Source organism: Ictalurus furcatus, chromosome 12 (genome assembly GCF_023375685.1).
Source record: "Ictalurus furcatus strain D&B chromosome 12, Billie_1.0, whole genome shotgun sequence".
NCBI classification, from domain to species: Eukaryota; Metazoa; Chordata; class Actinopteri; order Siluriformes; family Ictaluridae; genus Ictalurus; species Ictalurus furcatus.
In genome coordinates this window covers 13,575,134-13,598,390 of record NC_071266.1, presented here as the reverse complement: position 1 = coordinate 13,598,390, position 23,257 = coordinate 13,575,134, and the positions used below count along the sequence as shown (strand labels likewise).

Genomic DNA, 23,257 nt, shown 5'->3' with positions numbered 1-23,257 from the left:
CCACACAGTTGACTTTTTCTATATTTATTCTTTCACATTTCTTCCAGTCTTACTCCTTGTTTTTGTCTCTTTATATCGAAACATATAGTTTCCTTTTTTGTTTCCCTTTTTTTCGCTCCTCTTCCTCCCTTGTACACAAACCTTGCATTGTCGCCAGTGGATGGCTGCTGATGAGAGCCTGGTTCATGCTTGTGCTTACACCCATCATTGAGTTCCTGCAGTGTGTATGGTCCCATTTATACATGTAAACACACACACACATACACATTCATACATGTGAGGAGAAGCAAGGACTTTTAAAAGGATCATAAAACCCCACAATATAGTGAGTGAGTGAGTAAAAATGGTTGTGTATGAATGTATATTAGTCTTTGATGAGAAGAAGAAATGTCAGGGGCAAAACATTTACACTAGCATAAACATTACATTATACTTTTTCCCTTATCAGTTTCATATTTGAACCTATCTTTGTTTATGCTCATGAATACCATTTTGTTCATATTTGTATGTACAAAGTCAAAATACATTACGTGTGTACACTGCCTGGCAAAAAAGTGGCAAATTATTGGCCTGCATCAAGCTAAGAAAACAACTAAAGAGATAATGGAATTGGGTTAAGAACCGTCCAATGCATTATTCAAACCAGGATAAGGATGGTGGTGAACTGTCAACTTTGCAGAAGAAATGTGATTGGAAAAAATCTTGAATGATCTTTAAAACGCTTGGTGAAGTCACATCATAAAATACCGACAGTAGAACTCATGACTATGTTTAATAGTGAAAGTAAGAGCATTTCCACACCCACAATGAGACGAGAACTTACAGGATTGGGACTAAACAGCTGTGTGGCCACTTGTTAATGAGTCTAATTAGAAAAAATTACTTCAATTTGCTCAGGAACATATATGTTGGACTGTGGAGCAAAGGAAAAATGAGTCCAGATTTACCTTATTCCAAAACACCGGGCACGTCAGGGTAAGAAGGTAATCGCATGAATGTATAGTGCCTACTGTAAAAGTCTCTGGAGGAAGTGTTATGATCTAGGGTTTCTTCAGTTGGTGAGGTCGAGGCTCAGCAACATTATGCAGCAATAAAATGAAGTCAGCTGAGTACCTGAATTTACTGAATGACCAGGTTACCCCATCAGTGGAAACAATGCCATGACAAATGCACGCTGTAATCAAAGCTAAAGGCAGTGCAACTTTTTTTGGCCACCTGGCAGTGGAAATTTGAAGTGGATATTTACATGTACATTTAAGCGATTTGGCAGACACTGCGACTTACGTTTATCTCATTTACACAACTGAGTATTTGAGGGTTAAGGGCCTTGATCAATGGCCCAGCAGTGGCAATTTGGGATTTGAACTCAAGACCTTTCAATCAGTAGTCCAACAGCTACCTCTGACTCGATAATGTAGAAGTCATAAAATTAAAAATCTATAACAAAGTTTGTACTAAAAAAAAATAGGGTGCCTAAGACTTTTGCACAGTACTGTATATACTTGAAATATATTAAATAACAAAAAGTCAGAATACTTATTTTTCCTCAGTGTATATTTATAATGAGAATCTAATCTTGCTTCTTGGAGGAAAAACCTGCTTCTAGAGTTGGGGTACTTGATTCCGGACTTGGACTTGAGTCCAATTATGAACGAACTCAAACTTATCACGCACTCGTGTAAATTGTGTAATAGTGTTGAGTTTACAATTGCAATTTCAAATCTTCTTTCAATTTATTTTCTTTCTGGACTCAGTCAGACTAGACTTGGACTCGGATATTAAGGACTTGGACTTGAGTCCAGCTTGGCCCCTTGGACCCAACACTACCTGCTTCTGTCTGGCTCGTGTCACAGGTGTTTTTTAAACTTCTTAAACCTCATCATCTCAATGGGGTTCAAATAAACCTGTATAAATAAGACTATGAAACCACTAAGAAAGCAAGGAGCAAGTGTATATCCATAGTGCTTAGGCCAACTGTAGGTCACTTTGGATAAAAACCAAAATGATGAACGGAAATGGAAATAATCTGAAGACATGAGTGTTATGTACTTACCCAGTCGGGCTGGGGCTAGCTGTGCTGAGAGTAGGGGAAGTCACTGATGGTGGGGCAGAGCTCATTGATGCATGGCCAATAGGGTTAGGAGGGCAGGCCACAGAGGGGGTGGGACTAACAGCTACGGAGAGAAAATTAGAGAGAATAAATCTGACAGAATAAGATTTGTGTCAGATAACAGCAATTTTGAAAATGTCAAAGTTGGGCTTTTACCTGTCACATTGAGATTTGATGTGGTTGCCTGAACTAGTCCCTGACTGGACATCTGGAGAGAAGGGGCAAAAGAGAGAAAAAAACATAGAGAGGAGAACATGCCACATATATAATAATATAATAAATATAATAAAAATTTTCGTCTCAGGATCAATACAGTATATCTATCTATCTATCTATCTAACTATTTCAGCCCATAGACTGACCCCATGCAACATGTTGTGTGATTAGCTTCACTTAGCAAGCTAATTAGGTGACTAGGTGATTCTGTAGGTGTTTATGATCTTGCAGAATGAGCATCATTACACCACAGCATCAGCAACGCACGGGCAAAGTTTTTACTCTCATATGTAATATTGAGCAATCATGATTCACGAATACTTAGGCCACATTACAGACTGCCATACAGAACAGTAATGCACTACACCATAGGTGTCATCTCTGTTTTGGATGCTACCTAGTGTGCATTATGCTTGGGACACAGCTGCCCTTGCAGGTGTTAGATTAATCAGTGCGGTGGAGAACCATTGGTGTGTGTTAGCTGAGCAGCTGTAAACTTGATGTATTTGGCAAGACAAATGTACACATGCAGAATGTTCACTAATGTTCATGAATGTTATGGTTTCTGTCGTGTCTGTGCATCATTAGGAATATTATAATTTTATTTATACTGATAATTATGGAGCTTGACGCTAATAAAAGTACCTGAATATGAATTTAACATATTTTAATTATCTGCACATTACATTAAAAAATTATTATTTTAAATGTGGTGTATTTAATCAATTTACATTTTTGAAAATGTAGAACTTGATAGGCATAACAATTTGTCTTTAAAACATATGATTCAAAATTATGGTTTACTATTTTGAGATAAAAAAAAACATCAGGAATTTCATAGGAATTTAGCTATTTCAGTTGAACATAAATACTTTAGATTCATTCTTTACGATTCACTCGTTATCTCATTATGGTTTAATCCGTATTGATTCCACTTTACTCTACATTTCTTGAGTTCATTCATGGGCATGGACATGCCAGATGACTGTGATTGGCTAAATGCTGAGTTTGAACATCATTGGAATCGTCTACTTTTCCCAGGAATTCCCGGATGATTCACCTTCAGGCTAATTCGCATAAAATCTGTATTTTCAATATTTAAATTTTGTTTAAATCACACTTCAAGTGTAACAACACTGCCTTCTTCACAATCAACACATCGCTACTGGGTCCTACCATGTGTGAACTGTAGCAGGGGGGTTTGTGTGTTGCAGGGGGGGGCTGGCTGGGCAGGGGAGGGGTGGTGCTTGAGGGGTTGATGCGTTTCTCTTTCTGCCGGCGGTTGCAGAACCAGACACGGATCACCTCCTTTTCCATGTTGAGCTGCTCGGCCATCAGAAGGATCTCCTCTGAGGTAGGCTTCTGGTTCTGTTGTGTGACAGGAAAAAGGTATAGGTTCGTTTCTATTATCTTGTAGTACTTAAATAATAATGTCATTCATTTTAAAGGCATTTCTCTTAGAGAGCACCTTAAAGGTGCAAACTGTTCATCATGCATGCACTTCCTTCTTTAAGTTAGTAATACATGCTTCCATTAATACCAGCCTGCCTCACAAAATGTACAATGGAGGTTTATATTTTGGTTTCACCCAGACCCTGAAATGTAACTACGCCCAACTGTAATTGCCCTCTACCAGATTCTGAGCAGTATTCAGAATCATCAATTTAAATTCAGGCGATAAGCTAAAAATATTATAGAATTTACCCATGTGCAGTTCACAACTCCAGGGTTTTTTTCTTGCGTAGTTCTCTCAAGGCAGTTTTTCAAATAGACCTTTTCAATCGAGCAGTTGCCTTTAAGCCCCCCAAAAAATCAGGCATAGAAAATGTGGCCAAGGGCATTTTTGTTCTATGTATTTTTTGCAATCTAATGTAGCATAAAAGCAAGAGACAATTAAAAAAAATACATTATTTTTAAAAATATGTCATTTTAGGATGACATACAAAGATTTACATAAACATGTAACAGTGGCCACATACGTTGAATACACTGAGTCTAATTGTCATGAACAGTACTTGTGATTATCACATTAATTTCTTTTCACTTTTCAGCATGGGATTCATCCACATTAATTAGCCACGAGGCTCCAAATGTCTTTATTTTTGTGTGCATAGTTTAATGTGGCCCTGTGATACTAAATAGAGGTAAAGTACAATCTCAAGTTAGTTCTCCAATTAGGGGCGGCTGTGGCTCAGGTGGTAGAGCAGGTTGTCCATTAATCGTAGGGTGGGCAGTTCGATTCTTGGCCCATATGACTCCACATGCCGAAGTGTCCTTGGGCAAGACACTGAACCCCAAGTTGCTCCTGGTGGCAAGTTAGTGCCTTGCATGGCAGCTCTGCTACCACTGGTGTGTGTGTGTATGAATGGGTGAATGAGACACAGTGTAAAGCGCTTTGGATAAAAGCGCTATATAAGTGCACCATTTACCTATTAATAAATTGTTTTATTAAATAATAGGGTCATATTTATGTATTTAAAATTGGCCCGAAATGGCCCCAAAATACAATATTTTGTATTTTATTGTATTCATGGGTTCATTGTTCCCGCACCCTCAGTATCTTTATCTTCTTCAAGTTTTCTGCTTGTACACAGCAAAAACAGCCCAAAACTTGCTCTGTCTTATAGAGATGGATAGAAGCGCAACAAGGATGTTTTCACAGCTTTTGATTCTGAAGAATATTGTGAGTAACTGAGACCTACCTCTCCTCAGTGGAAAAAAATTATATATTTATTTATGCACAATTTTGGTATTAACTCCTCAGTGCATGCATGTAACTGAATTCTGCATATGGTCCTAAGTGTATTAATGTTTGTCTCACTGTGATGAAGTTACGCTCCAGAGCAACGCGGACGTTTGTCTCAATGCTGGTGCGTTTCTTCCTGCGTCGTCCAGGCAACCCCTCAAAGCCTAGCATCGGAGAGGACAGCGAGCCGGGACTGGGCAGCATGCTGTCTATTGCCATGGTTTCTACACGCACACAGACACACACACACAACATCTGAATTAAGTTTCTCGTAAGCATTCTCTATACTCACAGTAAATTACACATATGCTTAAGCACTCAAACGCAGACATAAACTCACACCTGCATCACTCAGCCATTTCTCCAGCAGGGGTTTGAGCTTGCACATATTCTTGAAGCTGAGGTTGAGCGCCTCAAAGCGTGAGATGGTGGTCTGACTGAAGTCATTACCATACAGCTTCCCCATGGCCATTCCCACATCACCCTACACACACACACACGCACAATATAACATAATATAATATATAACATATATAATATAACACACTCACATAAAAAAAAAATCAACATTTGACATACAGCATTTGACTTACATTATGCATACATTTACAGTTAATTAATTACAATTATTGTCTTATTTAATCTTAGGTCAACTAAAAGCCTGCACACACACACACACACACACACACACCTGGGTGAAGCCAAGTTTAATCCTCCTTTGTTTGAAGGTGCGAGCAAACTGCTCCAGCTCCTCCAGGTCACTCGGCTCCTCACCGTGTGAGGTTACTGTGGCAGCCAAGCTCATGGGTGCAGCTGCTGATGGTGTCATGCTGCTGTCCCTTCCCTTCTCCCTTTGTACCAAGCATGGCCTGGCATCATGATGGCGCTACAGCATACACAGTACACAGTCTCATACAATCATACAGTTAGATCCTGTTTCCACCCAACTTTCTTCTCTTAAACCAATATTAAACCTTGCCCACTAAAAAAGGTTAACCAGGTCTAAATGGTGTTTCCCACAGAATCACCTCACCCCCCCCCCCCCAAGACACTGCATATTTAAACCGATATTAAAATTTGCCCATTAAAATAGGTCAACCAGGTCTAAGCAGTACTACATGGTATTTCTCATAGAACCCCCAACCCCCAACCCTGACCCCCCCCCAAGCCTGGGGATGTCGTGTACCTGAGTTTGCATGCTCAGTCTGGGTGGAGTGGTCAGGAGAGATCCAGGGCTTTGCTGAGGTAGTGAAATCAAATTTTGTGTTGAAAGCAGACCTGTGTGAAGGAATGAAGGACAGACAGGAGCAGAGAAACATTAAATGAATAATAAGTATATGCTAGAATGAAAATCTTTTTTCCAGTTAATGAAATGAAATTGCTGAATGTTGTGCATGTGTGTGACGCACCCTGTGGGCTCTGCTGGGCTTGTGCCTGGGGCAAGAGGAACTGGGCATGAGACTGCAGAGGGTGACTTGGCATCAGCACCAACTGCTGCAGCTGCAACAGCTGCTGAATGTCCTAAAGGGAAGTTAATTATTAATATACATTTTGACTTCAATTTCAGTAAACATTCTCTCTGCCATGGCACCATCAGCAAAGGAGGGTGAAACCATCTCCAGTGTGTATACCAGCATGGTTCTTGTTTGACACTGATGGCTACACAACCACAACTACAAGTAGATGTTAAGTAGATGTTATAGGCTCAAATTCTGCAATGAAGGTGAAAATCATTTTAATAATGTTTATATAACAGAAGTTACATTATTTTGATTAGAGGTTAAAAAAAGTGAAGCACATATAGCTCCATGTTCTAGCTGGTAATAATCAACACACATGTTTAATTGAGATCCAGTCCACCTGTACCTGGGCAGTGAGCTGGATGGGCTGTGAGAGGGCAAGTGGTGGTGGAGCATGAACAGGACTCTGCTCCGTTTTGGCTTGTGGCTGGACTTGTGCTAAAGCCTGATTAGCCTGTTGCTGCTGAGCCTGTTGCTGACTGGCTGCAGCAGCTGCATGAGCTGCATTGGTCTGCTGCACTGCTGCGGCCAGGAGCTGTGCTTGAGCCTGCTGGAGCAATAACTGCTGCTGTGCAGGTAGCAGAGCCGCCAGCTGGAAATAGGTGCAAAGAATGGAGACAGTAGAAGAAACAATGGCATCAGAAAGTTGCAGGAGAGAGACTTAGTTGAAACAGCATAAGTTAGGTTATCCTGAATGCTAAAGTAGCACCAGGTCATGGGACGGTAGGATTAAACACTGGAACCATAAAGGGGGCAAAATATAAGGAAAAAACTAAGAGATGTATATTGGTGTAGTGCAAAGATGACCGATCTTATCTGGAAAGGGTCAGTCTGGTTGCAGGCTTTCATTCCAACCAAGCAGAAACCACACCTATTGAAAGCCAAAATCTACTGATTAAACAGGTGGAATCAGGTTTGGCTCCTGTTTGATTGGAATGAAAACCTGCACCCACACCGGCCCTTTGCGGATAGGATCAGACACCCCTGGTATAGAGCAATGCACTGTGTATAAAAAGGCTCTGATTTTATACAGCTATCTTTGTAGTTAAAGCTGATATTCAGCATTTAATTTCAAATCCAATGTGCTATACGTACAGAGCCTCCAGTTATTTTTTTATAGGCTAGACTGTATTTGTCATTTACAACGGTGAGTATTAATTTGCATATTAATGCAAAGCAATGTATGGTTTAGAACTAATGTAGGATATATCAATTAATGAATGAATGTAATGACTCACCAGTTTCTTTTTAAATTGTGATTATAGCTGATGTGCATGATGTGTTCTCAGCACATATGATTTTATGGCTGACTTGCTTATATAGCTACAGTATTTGTCTTTTGTGTCAGTAAAGTGTGGGAATATGTGCATACCCCTGCTAGCTGACTGCCAGCCAACATGAGCTGCGTATGTGGTAGAGGAGGCTGAGCTGGAGGAGGTGGAGCATGGGAACTGAGCTCGGGGACTTCTCCTGCTTTAACCTGTAAAACACACACACAGTTTATCTTACTATCCATGTGAGGACCTTCCACTGACATAATTATTAATGCAGATAATTAACGCTACACCTTTGCTGAATTTGACCTACCATGGAAGTGGGAACTATGTCCTTTTCAACCTCTGTGCTTTCAAGCCACACAATGGGGGGTGGGGACATGGATGCCACCATGTTCATCTTTTGTTACTAGCCTGCTATACTGTAGAGTCAATGTTATAGGTTGAACAAGTGAATGTGTCTGTATGCTGATTGCCCTAAAGCTCATATGTGTATATACAGTATAACTCATTTAAAGGCAAGAAGTGCCGCTGCGTTTATTGCTGATACTGTGAACGGCTGTCACGAATCATGCCTCTGTGATTCCTCCTGCTCACCACCAGAGGGCACCATCACCTGAGTATTAACTTTTTCCCCTGGACTCCATTTCCCATAACCCCATTCCCAGAACAGATTACTGCTACATCTATTTCCTATCTGTCAGACTATTTAAGACTCACTCTAACACTCACCCATTGCGAAGTCTTGCTTTGCCCTGGCTGACATTATTGAGCGGTTCACTGTTATTGTGCCTTGCCTGTGTTTGACTTTGGACTGTTTACCCTGTTTTTGAACCTGTGGTACATGCCTGTTATTTCTGCTACGTTTATCTGGATAGTTCCTGGTATTGCTTGCTTCCTGCCCTGACCTTTTGCCTGTTTTGTGACTATGTCTCTGATTTTTGCCTTGGATATTGGTTTTTCCCATTGATCTACTTCTGCCTGTCTTGACTTCTGCTTTTGTATTTAATAAAGGTGCACATGGATCCCAACTCCATTGATTCGTCATTACAGCGGCCATGTTGAGTTGATGTCACTTGCTGAACTCAGGGTTGAAGAGACCGTCCCGAGTAAAATGTAAAGCTCCAGTTAAATGCAGCACTAAACATAACCTTAACTTCAGTAACCAAAAGGAAACATTTTGGCTCATTTAGGGGTTTTTTCCCCATTTTTTATTCATATTCCCATCCTTGACACACACACAGACACACACACACACACACACACACACACACATACACACACACATACACACACACACTTTACATTCACCTTGGTGTGGCTTGGGGCAGGAGAGAAGCAGAATGGGCTTGTTTTCATTGGCTGGGTCTGAGTGGAAAGTGGGGGGGAAGAGTTAATCACACAGCAGATTTTAAATTTAATATGTTGGCAAAAGAGAAAGATGAGCCTCATTTCAGATAGATAAGTGGTCACCATGTTAATGACTATAGATTTTGTACAACAACTTATTTTACAATTATGATTAAAATATTCTAAGAACAACAACAAAAAATGCAACAAAAAACTTGGTTGGTTAAAGTATTTTATACCACAGCATGCTTTAATTCTCAAATCTGACTGATCAGTAGGTGTGTATTATTTCTGTGTAACATTGCGGCTAACATCGGACTGTAGTTCCGGCTGTAATATGAACGAGGGGTTTATATTAATGTGCTCATTATAATACATTATTGTTTCTATATTAACATTCACAAGGACTTTTATGGCAGAAGTGTCTCACAGGCTAATCTAAGACTAATAATAAAAAAGTGTGTTCATGTTCAACAAAAAAAAACAAATAATTGTTGAAGTGGTGAAGTTTTTTGTTAGGACACGTTCATTTAACATTTGTAGAAGAAGTCTCCAGTTTCAGAGCAAAATTTCCTTCAGACGAGGTAGGTAGAGAGAGAGAGAGCGAGAGAGAGAGAGAGAGAGATGGTGAGGGTACAACTATTTATCACAGCTATAATGTAAGTGAGAACAGGAACTAACTTGTACTTGAACTAACTTAAATCTAATGTGGTGGTAACTACAAGTCCACCGATTTATCGGTTTTGATGGAACTAGCAGTAATCTGCAAACATCCACAGCCATTTTTCCCTGTTGCATCCATCATGGGATCAGCTGGGAAGCATCCACTGTCATTATACTGTATGAGAGCGGCCTCTAGAGGCAAAATAAAAACTATCACTGACAAATTTTGTTGTGTGATTTTAAGTGTTTTTTTTTTTAATTCATTTTGGACATTTCATTTATTTGTTATTTGGAGCGTTGCTTTTTGGTTCAGTTTGGATGAATATCTTTTATTTACTTTATTCATTAATAGTTAATATATATAAAAATGTATATATTTATTTCATTAAATAAAAGTACAGTACATTTTCATGGTGCAGTCAGTACTGTTTATTTTTGTAATAAAGTTCAGCAATATTTTACTTTGAGTGTTATGTTTTCATTCAATATAAATTTTTTAAACTATTGATTAATCGCTTATGGGCAGGTACTGCGCAACTTAGTTATTGGTATCGGTAAAATCCACTATCACTCAACCTCTAATGGTAACAGTAGCTCCACTTCGTGTCATGCAGAATCTCACCACCCCAGTGTGCATTATTTTCACATAACCCCATTGGTTTGGAGAGGTTATTCCTTAATTTACATTAATTAAATGTTATTGGTTAATTTACCTTAACCTTCCATTCTCTCATATTGTCCATGCACATTCAATTATATCTCTAAATATCACGTACTAAATCAAATAAATATTAATTTTACATTAATAGCAGCACAATTCTATCTACAGTCATGTGAAAAAATAAGTACACCCTATGGAAATGGTTGCCTTATTTATTTATTTATTTTTACATATTTGGACAAGCAAACATTCGATCATCTTGGAAACAGTGCCTATTAATGAAGTTGATATACTTGAACAAAACCACAAGGAAATTTAGCTTTTTCAATCATTTATTCAACAGAAAGATCAAGAGATGTGATATTCTTCTGTAGGGAAAAAGTAAGTACACCCTTGGCCTCAGAAGCTATTACTGCCCCCTTTAGCAGAAATAACTTATTCTAGGCATTTTGCAAAATTGTCCACCGGCTTGCTGGAATTTTTTCACTCTTCCATACAATATTATTTCAGTTGCAAGATGTTTGAGGGTTTTCTTGCATGTACTGCCCGTTTCAAATCCCCCCACAACATGGGATTCAAATCCGGGCTTTGACTAGGTCATTCCATAACCCTCCATTTCTTCTTTTTGAGCCATTCCTTGGTGGATTTGCTAGTGTGCTTAGGATCATTGTCATGTCAAAAGGTCCACTTTCAGTTCAACTCCAACGTTCAGACAGATGACCTCACATTATCTTCAAGCACTCTCTGATATGATGCAGAATTCATAGTTGAATCAATGAATACAAGCTGTCCAGTCCCTGAGGCAGTGAAACAACCACAAACCATAACATTTCCATCACCGTGATTCACAGTTGGTATGAGGTGCTTCTCCTGAAAAGCTGTCTTTGGTCAGCGCCAAACATGTCTGCTGTTACTGTGGCCAAACAACTCTATCTTTGATTCGTCTGTCCAGAGCACATTATTCCAAAAGTTCTGGTCTTTGCCAATATGCTCATTGGCAAACTGTAGTCTTGCAAAGGCTTTTTCCCAGCACGCTTCCCATGTAGGTCAAATTTGTGCAAGCTCTTTATGATTGTAGACGCATGCACTTTGACACCCACAGTTGCAAGACTTTGTAACAGACCCTGTGATGAAATTTTGGGGTTCTTGGAGACTTCTTTTTGCATCAGACTGTCTGCTCTTGCGCTGAATTTTCTGGGACGGACAGTCCTGGACAAATTCGCAGTAATCTGCACAATTTGTAGATAATTTTCCGTACAGTGGTATGATGTATTTCAAATAATTTGGAGGTCTTTTTAAATCCCTTGCCAGACTCATAGGGATCCACAAGCTTTATTCTGAAGGCCTTACAGCACTCTTTAGATCTTGGCATGATGACACCACACACCTCAATAACAAAGGGAAAACCAGACACTAGCTATGAGAGGGGTATAAATAAGACAGGTTCCACCTGCACTCCCTGAGCAGGTTTTAATCACTGGCACCTGATCTTGAACACCTGATTCTAATTTTATGGATTTGAAGGTGTGATAAATGTTGGAGTGTACTTACTTTTTCCATGTGACTGATCTGTTTTTTTGTTAAATTCCTTACAATTTAAATTGTGTAAATTACTACAAAATGTAAATGTTATGTATCATTTGATAAAGTGTATCACTTTTATTAATAGGCACTGTTTCAAAGAGGATAAAATGTTTGCTTGTCCAAACATGTCAAAACGGCAACAATTTCCATGAGGTGTACTTATTTTTTCACATGACTGTGTTACAGTACAGTGGGTGAATTTTGTTTAATTCTATCAATTATTTTTCACTAATAACTATACACGCATGTTTTGTTAATTATTTCTTTTCAATACATATAAAATCACAATAAATGGTTTATTAATGGTTTATTATTATTATTATTATTATTGTTAATAATAATAGTAATACTACTACTACTGCTACTACTACTACTACTAATAATAATAATAATAATAATAATAATAATAAAAGACATACCTGATCATTAGACTTGGGACTGTTCTTCTTCGAATCTGTAGCATACACACACACACACACACACACACACGCACATGCACACACACACACACACTCAGCTTAGTGCCTCGGGCTTCAGTCCTCACATCAACAAAGAGTAACCAGTTACCCAGAGGCATCACATTAGTGGGATACCACAGCAAATTTAACCTGGGCTGACTGTGTGTGTGTGTGTGTGTGTGTGTGTGTGTGTGTGTGTGTGTGTGTGTGTGTGTCGGCCTATAAAGCAGAGGCTTGGGCAAGTGACAAATGTGAAAGATATTTCAAATCTAGATCATGTTAGTAACATACACTTACTCGCTGAAAAAACACACACACACACACACACACACACACACCTATTTAAAAAACCATAATATTTTACAGGTGTGTATTAATTTTTGAAATTCTTGAATGTTCAGGCCTTAAACCTGTGTGTCTTAATGAGGTCCTCAATAAGTGACATTATTTGGGTAACTGCAGGTACTGAAGGATGGAGGAACTGCTGTGTGTTGCTAACGGAGAGTTAACTCTTATACATACATATATACATATATATATTAGAAGGGACATTTTTGGAGAGTTGAGTAGTTGGAACAGAAGTGATGACATCTCGGCTGTATACACTGAAGCTTCAACACACACTTTCCCAAAGACTCACTTTCTCTCAAATACACACCGACATGAACATGAGCAGGCATTTTTACCTGTGCTGTCTGCAGGAAAGTCAGCTTCAGTCTTCTCATCATCAACTGCTTTATTCATCCTGATATCTACTTTAAACACAGAAAGAAAATCTGATGAGGTGAAGTCTCTGACACCTTGTCATAGTGCTGCAGGAGAAAAATGAAAGAGATCAGACATGCGTATACATTGAAGTAAAACAGAGGACAAATACTTCACCTTTTATACTCATCTATTAAACATCTTTGTGTTTGGGATGCACATCCACAGAGTATTATTTAAGAAAAGAATATCTATCTATATATATCACCCAAGAACACATCAGTTGATGCTGAATTATACAAACACAAATTGTACTGTTTGGAGAAGTTGACTAAAAACAAGCAGATAAATACAAACTCATTCTGCATTAACAAATATGAAGCATATACTCCAGTAATTACATAAAAAGCTGAAAAATCATTACACTAAAAAAAGCATATAAGAAATTTCTGTTTTAGTCACGTGTCCAAATCTCATCTCTCAGTCTCACGAGAGTTACAAACTGCTGTTCATGCTCGTGTGGAAAGCACCAAGCTACAGCGCTGCAATCCTGCACTTACAACTAATCTAAATTAGCTTCTTAAAGCTAATTAAAGCTCGTTCCTGTCATGATCTTCATGAATTATTATATTAGTACACAGATTTGTACACAGACTGTCCTGATTTCTTGAATTCTTTTCATCTGTGTACTAATATAATAATTCAAGAAATCAGGACAGTCACGTATGTTTGAAAAAGAATCCCTGGGTTAAAAAGAATTCTTTTTCAAACATACGTTCCTGTCATGATCTTCATGAATTATTATATTAGTACACAGATGAAAAGAATTCAAGAAATCAGGACAGTCACGTATGTTTGAAAAAGAATTCTTTTTAACCCAGGGATACATTACACGTTAAACGTACACGTTAAACATAAATGCATTCCTATAACTTATGACATGTTCAAAAGAAACAATAAATCTTTTGCGGGTTCAGTGTGAAACGTAGAGACCACTGGCATGCATGAACCATTAATAGATTATTTTTTACAGAGATTCTGTGGTAAGTACATTTCTAATTTTACACTCTTCCTCTATCATTTTTAATCCCTAAAAACTTAAAAAATATATATATAATATTTTACTTATTTCACAGCCTACATCTAATCATTCAAATACATTTGAAAGACATGTTGCATTAATTAAAACATTTAAACTACAATATACAGTACATAGCCTTCAGGCCAAAATGTCTCCTCTACTCTACTTCTCTTTTTTAATTAACAGCAAAACAATGTCCTTGGTTTTGTCCAACATTTTTAATTTGGTATTTATATATAATATGTCATTTACTGGCTCTTGGAAATGACTATAATGTACTGTAGGGGAGATTCTAACAGTTATTATTTTACTATAATAAAATAATGTAGAATAAAATAAATATTTGACCTACTGTAGATCTTCATCTCCACTCAGACATACACAATATCCCTTTTTCTTTGTCCATGGAAATTTGAAAGCGCTTGGTCGCAGGTTGTTTCGATACATAGCTCCTTCTGATTGGAATAATCTTCCTCTGTTTTTGAGATCTACTACCTCTTTCTGTTGTTTTAGGACTTATTTATTTTCTCATCTCAAAACGAGCTGTTTATGTTTTTAATCTATGCGATGCTTCAGTTAGCTTGACGCTGATGTACTCGAGGTATTTGCTGCGACTTTGTAAATAAGTTCCTTATTTTGTGCGATACCTGAGGTCGGTGTGTGTCGGTGGGAGAGGGTGAGCAAACGGTTTATAATTGTGTATTTGTGTATATGTCTCGTATGTTATGTTATGCTGTTTTGCTTGGTTTGTATGTCCTCTATAAGTTCGTACTTTGTGTTCTTGAAAATGAGAGGTTAAATCTTACATCTCAAGGAGCTACCCTTTCAATAAATTTCAATTCTACTTTACCTAGATCAACCAAAATATGAAGCAAACATCTATGTTTGGTTAGCGCCAGCAGAGGCGCAGGACTGCAGCACCCATCAGCCGCATGATCACAAACACCTGAACCACGTTTATGCACAATGAGCACCAGTATTCGTCATGTAATACAGCACTCTTTGTCTAGCATATGTTGTCGTATCCAAGCCGTGTTCACGTACAGAATATTTCATGCTTGTCTAGTTTATGTTCGTATTCATGTTAGTCTTTGTTCACGTTTCTTTCACTTTAAATAAAATACTCTCTCTGCACTCGCATCCATCTCCAACCAATCTGTAGCAATCCAGGGCTGACCCGAGTAATGTGAATACGCAAGTGTTCATTTGTTTTGTTTTGTATTAAATAATTAAATAGGTTTCTCCACCTATGTAGTGCAGTATATGATCACACTGAGGATTGAACTAAAGCATATAACGTCTAGGAAAACTCTCATGTAACAGGTATAATGGTATAATGCTGTGAGAGAAGCCAACTGAACTTTTTCATTTTTTACTTCCATTATTGTTGCACAGCTACTGAAATGTGTACACCTCTTAGAGTGTTTTAAAAATTCACCAAAAGTAAATGAACGGTATACGTACACTCTTAATACAACAATGGAAATGTTTTGAACTTCAGTAACTATTACTGCTGTCCTGAAATGGCCTGGCATCCTGCTGAGGGTGTATAATTATCACCTCATGCCCAGTGTTCCTTGGATAGGGTTAGGGTTAGGATTAGGGTTAGGATAGGCTCCCAGGATAAAGCAGTTAGTGAAAGTGAGCAAGAGAGTAAACTTGATTATATTACTGTTTTTTGGAGAGCCCCGCAGAGAAATTCTGCCCTTTGGGCTACGTGGAGCAGCGGCTCAACATATGAAAGCATATTTCTTATGTTTGAACAGAACTATGGTAGCGCAGTAAGGCAGTGTGTAGGTCAGGCAACTGGGGCAAACCAGTAACCAAAAACACAAATCTCCTATTAGCTCATATTAATGAACTGGTCTTTGTCCCATGTGCAGGGTTTTGGCCACATATTGTGTCTGTACTGATAGTATATATACTGCACATTAAAAATACGCACCACAGTCCCAATGCCCCAATACACCTAGTCTTTTTAAGCTTCCTTTAAAAAAAAAAAACCTGTCCATATCTATATTTATATTCATTTAGTTATGTGTTCAAGATGAATAACAAGGCTATACGTCCTGTGTCTTGTGGCTTTCATACTCACGTCTATCATATATGTGTATACTCCTAGGCACTATCTCTGAGCTTTTGCTTTACAATTGTCTATAGAGATGTCGATAAATTTGTAAGTTCGAATACAAGTTCAAGTAAGAACAAAGGTAGATTAATAAAAAGATATTCATCTAAATGTGTGAGGATTTGTTCCTGAGTACTAGTTTTATATTTTAAATTCACAAATTAAACACAAAATGAGCTCCATACTGTACACGTCCTCCTTTAAACATGTATAAACAAACACACCTCATGCAAACATTGTTTTTACACACACACGCACACACACGCATGCACACACGCATGCATGCACAAGCATGCATGCACACACACACACCGACACACACACACGGACGCACGCACACGCACGCACGCACACAAACGCACGCACACACGCACGCATGCACACGCACACACACACACACACACACACACACACAAAGTATGTGGCGGCTCACATTCCTCCAGAGAGTCAGTCCTGACATTTCATTATTACTGCTCTTACTTCAGCTCGTTTTGATGTTCTCTCATTAGCAGAGTCCGTTACAAACAGCAAAGTTAATTAACCCCTAAACCATGCCTCAGGAGAGATCATTAGAGAGAGAGAGAGAGAGAGAGAGACAGACAGACAGACAGACAGACAGGAAAGCTGGAAAGCTGGAAAGCAGACATTTTGCCATAGCCACCATTTTATAAATAAACCTCAGCTCTCTGTCTGCCGGGTCAAACTAGCAAAATTTAACAGCAGGTTGAGAGGAACAATTTTCCAGGATCTTCAATCAGTGTCATAAGGACCAAGACCTCTGATCACCTAATTAATTTTAATTACATGTAAATGTTCCTAATTTCTTTATTAATATTCACACTGCTCCTTGGTTTTATGAATCCAGTTCTGGACAGGGCACTGGTCTAAACCCTGGCATAATACACAAAAGATTCTAAAGCTGCGTCATATCAACAGATGAGAAAGAGTGGTGAGCAGGCAACACACACACACACACACACACACACACACACACACACACACACACACTCCTGAGAGAGAGAGTGAGATAGAGAGAGAGAGAGAGATATTCTGCTGATCACTTAGCAGACCATTGTCACTCTTCTTTCTTTCCACATCTTATTCCTTCTCCTTCCACCCCTTACAGCTGTCACAAAGCAAACTGCAGGTGCATGACATGGCCACATGGGGGCAGCCACATCATACAAGACTGATATGAAGTCAATCAGTTCTCATGATCAAAGTCAAAAGTGAACCGCTAGCTGTGATTTTTAGTTCTACTAACTGCTTTTACTGCAGTACACATATTAATATCCACACATCCACCACTACTACATTTACTAGTACAGGCAGGAGGAACACAACCAGCAAAGTGAAACTACACACACACACACACACACAAACACACACACACACACACACACACACACACACACACACACACACACACCTCCAGGACGCAGAGGTGGAGGCAGGCAGGTCAGGGTGTTATATCTTGTTGGCTGTTGACCTGATTTAAAGACAATGGAGCATAACAATGAATGAGTACAGGTTTAAAATTACACCCCTGAGTCACTTTCTCTCCCGCTCCATCTCTCCCTCTCCATCCCTTCCTCTCCATCTCTCCATCTCCATTTCTCCCTCTCCTTCTCTCCCTCTCCATCGCTCCCTCTCCTTCTCTCCCTCTCCATCTCTCCATCTCCATTTCTCCCTCTCCTTCTCTCCCTCTCCATCTCTCCCTCTCCATCTCTCCATCTCCATTTCTCCCTCTCCTTCTCTCCCTCTCCATCTCTCCCTCTCCTTCTCTCCATCTCCATTTCTCCCTCTCCTTCTCTCCCTCTCCATCTCTCCCTCTCCATCTCTCCATCTCCATTTCTCCCTCTCCTTCTCTCCCTCTCCATCTCTCCCTCTCCTTCTCTCCATCTCCATCGCTCCCGCTGCTTCTCTCCCTCTCCTTCTTTCCCTCTCCATCTCTCCCTCTCCATCGCTCCCTCTCCTTCTCTCCATCTCCATTTCTCCCTCTCCTTCTCTCCCCCTCCTTCTCTCCCCCTCCATCTCTCCCTCTCCATCGCTCCCTCTCCTTCTCTCCCTCTCCTTCTCTCCCTCTCCATTTCTCCCTCTCCATTTCTTCCTCTTCTTCTCTCCCTCTCCATCTCTTCCTCCCCATTTCTCCCTCCCTCTTATCCAGTGTTCAGGTTGGCCATTGGCTATTCCATGATCAAGTCATCAACATTTTCTGATTCTGTTCACAGACCGCAGGACATTTTATAAATAATGTGTTTTGGTTTTTGTGGACAAGGATCTTCTGATGGATCGGATACTTTCCAGGCTTTTACTAGATACTTGTGATGTCATAATTCTTTTTTCTTTTTTTCATGCAAACTACTTTGAACTTCGACCTACAGAAAACAAAAACTACTTCCCTGATTCTTCCGTTCCACTCTTTTTCTGTCTTTTTGGCGTTTTTTATGTCTCTCTTGTGTGTTTATTTTGTGTCCCTCTACTTGTGTCTTTTTCTGTCCCTCACTCTCTCTCTCAACCATCCAAATTCTTCCTCTGTCTTTCTTTCTATTTCTCTCTGGTCAATAGTGGTCATGACATCACCAGACAGTCTCTGCTCTCCAATAGGGCAATTGCAATCCACGTTGCTAGGCAACAGCAGTGAAAGATAAGTGTGTGTGTGTGTGTGTGTGTGTGTGTGTGTGTGTGTGTGAGTGGGTGTTTGCATGTGTGTGTTGGGGAGGAAGTTGGGTATATATGTTACTGTCCAATCAGTAAAATGAATGAGTGAATGAATGATGCACAGTTATGATGTTGGGGAATTGTTCTGGCACGGTTTGGGGACACTTGTCCCCTTAAGGGAAAATCACTGGAGATCAATACAAAGTTATTCTGACTGGAGGTGTGTGTGAGACACACCTCATAGTTTTTTTTTGCAGCCCCATTCCTGCTAAAGTACCCAGTTTCACCCACTCCCGGAATACTCTGGCATTCCTAATGGACTCGGTTCGTTCTGTGTCCCCCAAAATTTTAAACAAAATAGTAAGTGGAATAACCAGAATAAAGCATATCCTGAATATGAACAAATGAATGTGGTAAACGCATTCCCACACTGCCCGCTCCCACATCTTCTTCACTGCATCCCGCAGGATCCTCGTCCTCTAATTCCGACTTTCTCCACCATTATGCTATGATGAAACACACCTACTCTGGGATCTCTTCCAGGATGACAAGCCAACATCCACAGGGCACGAGGGTCACTGAAAGGTGTTTTGATATGACAGCTTTAACAGTTTTTTATGATCGTTGCGGCCAAAAATGTTTGATTTTACTGCGGCTTTTTTAAAAAAAATTTGTGATGCAACTTACAGAGTTTTTGTGCTTGAATTGGTGAAATTGCAATTGCACAAAATAGTTTTGCACAAAAAAAAAGGTTCTTTCGCAGTGATGTTTGTTGGTAAATGAGACCTTTTAGCTATACTCATGTTCCATGCACTTGAATCAAAGAAGGTTTTGGCTGAATGAGCACTGCGATGACGTCATATGACACGTCTTGGCCCAAATCTGAAGAACATCTGCAGTAATTTTGAAAAATTGCAAGCTCCTCCAAATATTGCGGAGTTTCCTTGATTTTGTGTTAATTTCTGCGATCGCAATATCCTTGAGGGTCTGACTTTGGACTACAACTGTCCCAAACAGTTCTGCACTCAAGTCTCCATCAGTGAACAGTGGAGAAGTTCAACAAAGCAGACTTCATGTAAAAACTGTAATGAATCTCCCTGGTTACACAACTGCACTCTTTGACCATGTAGTATTAGAACATTTATAGAAGGGATTTATTTATTTATAATCACACTATCCGGTTTACCCAGATGGGTTCCCTTTTGAACCTGTTTCCTCTCCAGGCTTCTTCCTCATATCATCTCAGGGCCTTTTTCCTCACCACCGTCGCCTCTGGTTTGCTCATTAGGGATAAATTTATACATTAAAAATTTATATCCTGAATTTATATATTTTTGTAAAGCTGCTTTGAGACAATGTCCATTGTTAAAAGTGTTACACAAATAAAACTGAATTGAATTTGAATGGCACAATGCGAATGAAAACTATGTAAATCATCAGCTATAATTTGTTGCTTAATATGTGGAAGGCAGGGATTTGAATTGTTTGAATTTGAAGATCAGTCTATCTAATTCATTCCTCTATCGTCTCACTCGTGTTTGTTATGAAACTGTCTTTAAATTATAGCAGGCTGTGTGTATTTCAAAAATGTTTTGAAAAGAAATATAAATATAAAATATGTGTGTCTGTGCATGTTTGTACATGTATGTCTCCAGCGGTGTGTGTGTGTGTGTGTGTGTGTGTGTGTACACGAGAACAAGAGCGAGAGTGTATGCGTCTCGGGAGTGTATATTATATCCGATACAGTAGCTCTTTCTCGCACCACATATTTCTGGGCCGATCGATAATTCTGACTCCCTACAAGACAATAATCGCTCTACCCCTCCCCCTCTAGGCATTGGCTACCATTATTACAACTCTCTCTCGGGAACGCATGAAACAGCGAGAGGAGCCAACGCTCTCTACCTCAAATCATCTATTCATCCACCTATCCCTCCATCCGTCCTGTACACGGCCCCAACATGAGTTAAAGAAGAAAGTAGAAAAGGAAAGCACAGACAGAGGAGGGGGAAAGGGAAAATGGGAGTACGGCTAATTGACAGATGGAGAGAGTAGAGAGAAAGAAGAGACAGAACAAGAGGGAAGAGTGACAATTTTACAATAAAGGTGACTGTGATTGGATCATAAATAAAAGGAGGGAACAACAAAGACTTACACAGCTGCCTCTTAATAACAAGGCCTGTTGGGGGAAAACACACACACACACACACACACACACACACATTATCCATATGATATATGTATGTGGTATGTGTTATGGGAACTTTATAGGTATACTGATTGGACTGGACTTCACTTGGCTTTCAGTTAAAGTGAACACTGATTGGAGTGACACTTTCCTGTCTTTTATTCTCTCCTTTAATATTGTCCTTCCTCACACCCTTTTCTGCCTTCTCTCCATCACTGGCACATACACCTCTCCCTCTGTCTCTCTTTCTGTCGCTCTCTCAAACTAAGACCTCTTTCCACCCTTCCCCCGTCCTCTAAGGCCATCATGCCACTGCCCTGTCCTGCTCCTCATCCTCGACTCTCTTACACTTCTTCTTTTCAATTCTCTTCCTGTTGGTCTTCTTCTAACATTTCCTTCTTTCCAACTGTACTGTTCTCCACTAAAAAAAGGCACTGTGAATTATTAAATCGATTTATTTAAACACCATTAATAATACACCTACATGCAAGACATTTGAGTGTAGGCCAGAGAGAGGAGAGAATGGAAAACAATAGGAAAAGAAGGAAAAGAAAATTGAAACAGTGGTGAATGTAAGATTGTGAGGTTAGAATGGTTGGAAGGAGTGGGGAATCGGGGGTTAGGAAATTGGTCTGGCTAGCGGAACAGCTTTTCGCCCCTTTCTTGCACCTACCACCCCTCTATCCCTCCATCCCTCCCTCTTCCCCATTCTGTTTTGTATTCTGTGGAGATGACAGGGAGAAAGCTTTATTGCTCCGAGTTGGTATCGATCGGGGCCCCTCACACGGGGAGCTCAGACCAGCGCATGTTGGCAGCCCTTTTGCAGCGCCAGCTGCTACACCCTCCCTTTTCCTTTTTATTTTCCTTTTCCTCTCTCTCTTTCTTTCTCTCTCTCTCTCTCTCTCTCTCTCTCTCTCTCTCTCTCTCTCTCTCTTCTGTCTGCTCTGGGATTCACATCTGCAGCTTTCTGTTTAGAGAGGTTAAGAAGCAACAAGCACCACTGCACTTTATTTACCTAACTGCTTTTTGTCTTGCTGGCAAGGCCTTACTATACAAACATGAATGAAAACATACACACACACACACACACACACACACACATACACACACACACACACACACACACACACACACACATCATCATCATCATCCCTTCATCCCAACACCCAAAACAAATTTAAAACAAACAAAGAAGCAGCAAAGCATAAATGTTCCTGTTGACAAAATGGAAAAAGAAATTCACGGGTTTTATTATTATTATTATTATTATTATTATTATTATTATTATTATTTAGATAAGTCACTTCTGTTGGCCACTTTTATAATGCATGCTAATGTTGGAATGGTACAAAGCAAAAGGTTGAGTTGGATTCAGAGATAAGAGGGGGGTGTACAGGTTGACCATTTCCCCGAGGGCTGCAGGGGTGAATGAGGGAGGAAGAAGGGGAGAAGGGAGAATGGGAGGGAGGGAGGGAGGGATGGATGGATGTATGTATGGATGGATGAAGTACTGCCCTCCACTCATACCCTTGGGCAAGGCTTTTCACCCGTGGTTCCCTGGGGTGTGCTATACTACTTTTTCTCCTCCTCTTGTGCTCATTCTCAGTGCCCTTGTACTGTTTCTGTAAAGACGTCTCCACTTTGACTTTTCTGTATAACAAAACTCCATTTGGACTCGGCTGCAGCGCTTCCACTTCAGAAAGAAAAAAAAAAAAAACTGTGCTCATTTTTCTCTTTTTTTACTTCCTCTGGCCACCTCAGAGCCACTTATGTTCACTCACCAAATCAAAGATATAAACCCCCTCCCACCTCCATCCTTCTATCCATCCATCCATAGCTCATTCTCTATTGCTACATTGTCAGCTATAGGGTCTTCAAGCACAGTAATATCACAAAGGACATAAAAATCAGG

General features: G+C 39.7%; 1 protein-coding gene across 1 annotated transcript in view; it reads right to left on the bottom strand.

Moving 5' to 3' along the window:
• Positions 1-1,481: 1,481 nt before the first annotated feature.
• Positions 1,482-23,257, bottom strand: part of LOC128615899 (POU domain, class 2, transcription factor 2-like) — a 45,632-nt gene continuing 23,856 nt past the window's right edge. Inside the window, exons 2-12 of the mRNA XM_053638286.1 lie at positions 13,269-13,334; positions 12,544-12,578; positions 9,178-9,234; positions 7,965-8,072; positions 6,482-6,593; positions 6,259-6,350; positions 5,764-5,919; positions 5,415-5,556; positions 5,148-5,296; positions 3,503-3,694; positions 1,482-2,318 (exon numbers count right to left, since the gene is read on the bottom strand). Of these exons, the coding sequence (XP_053494261.1) occupies positions 2,175-2,318; positions 3,503-3,694; positions 5,148-5,296; positions 5,415-5,556; positions 5,764-5,919; positions 6,259-6,350; positions 6,482-6,593; positions 7,965-8,072; positions 9,178-9,234; positions 12,544-12,578; positions 13,269-13,334 (1,253 nt within the window). The 3' untranslated portion in view covers positions 1,482-2,174. The remainder of the gene's footprint in view (positions 2,319-3,502; positions 3,695-5,147; positions 5,297-5,414; positions 5,557-5,763; positions 5,920-6,258; positions 6,351-6,481; positions 6,594-7,964; positions 8,073-9,177; positions 9,235-12,543; positions 12,579-13,268; positions 13,335-23,257) is intronic.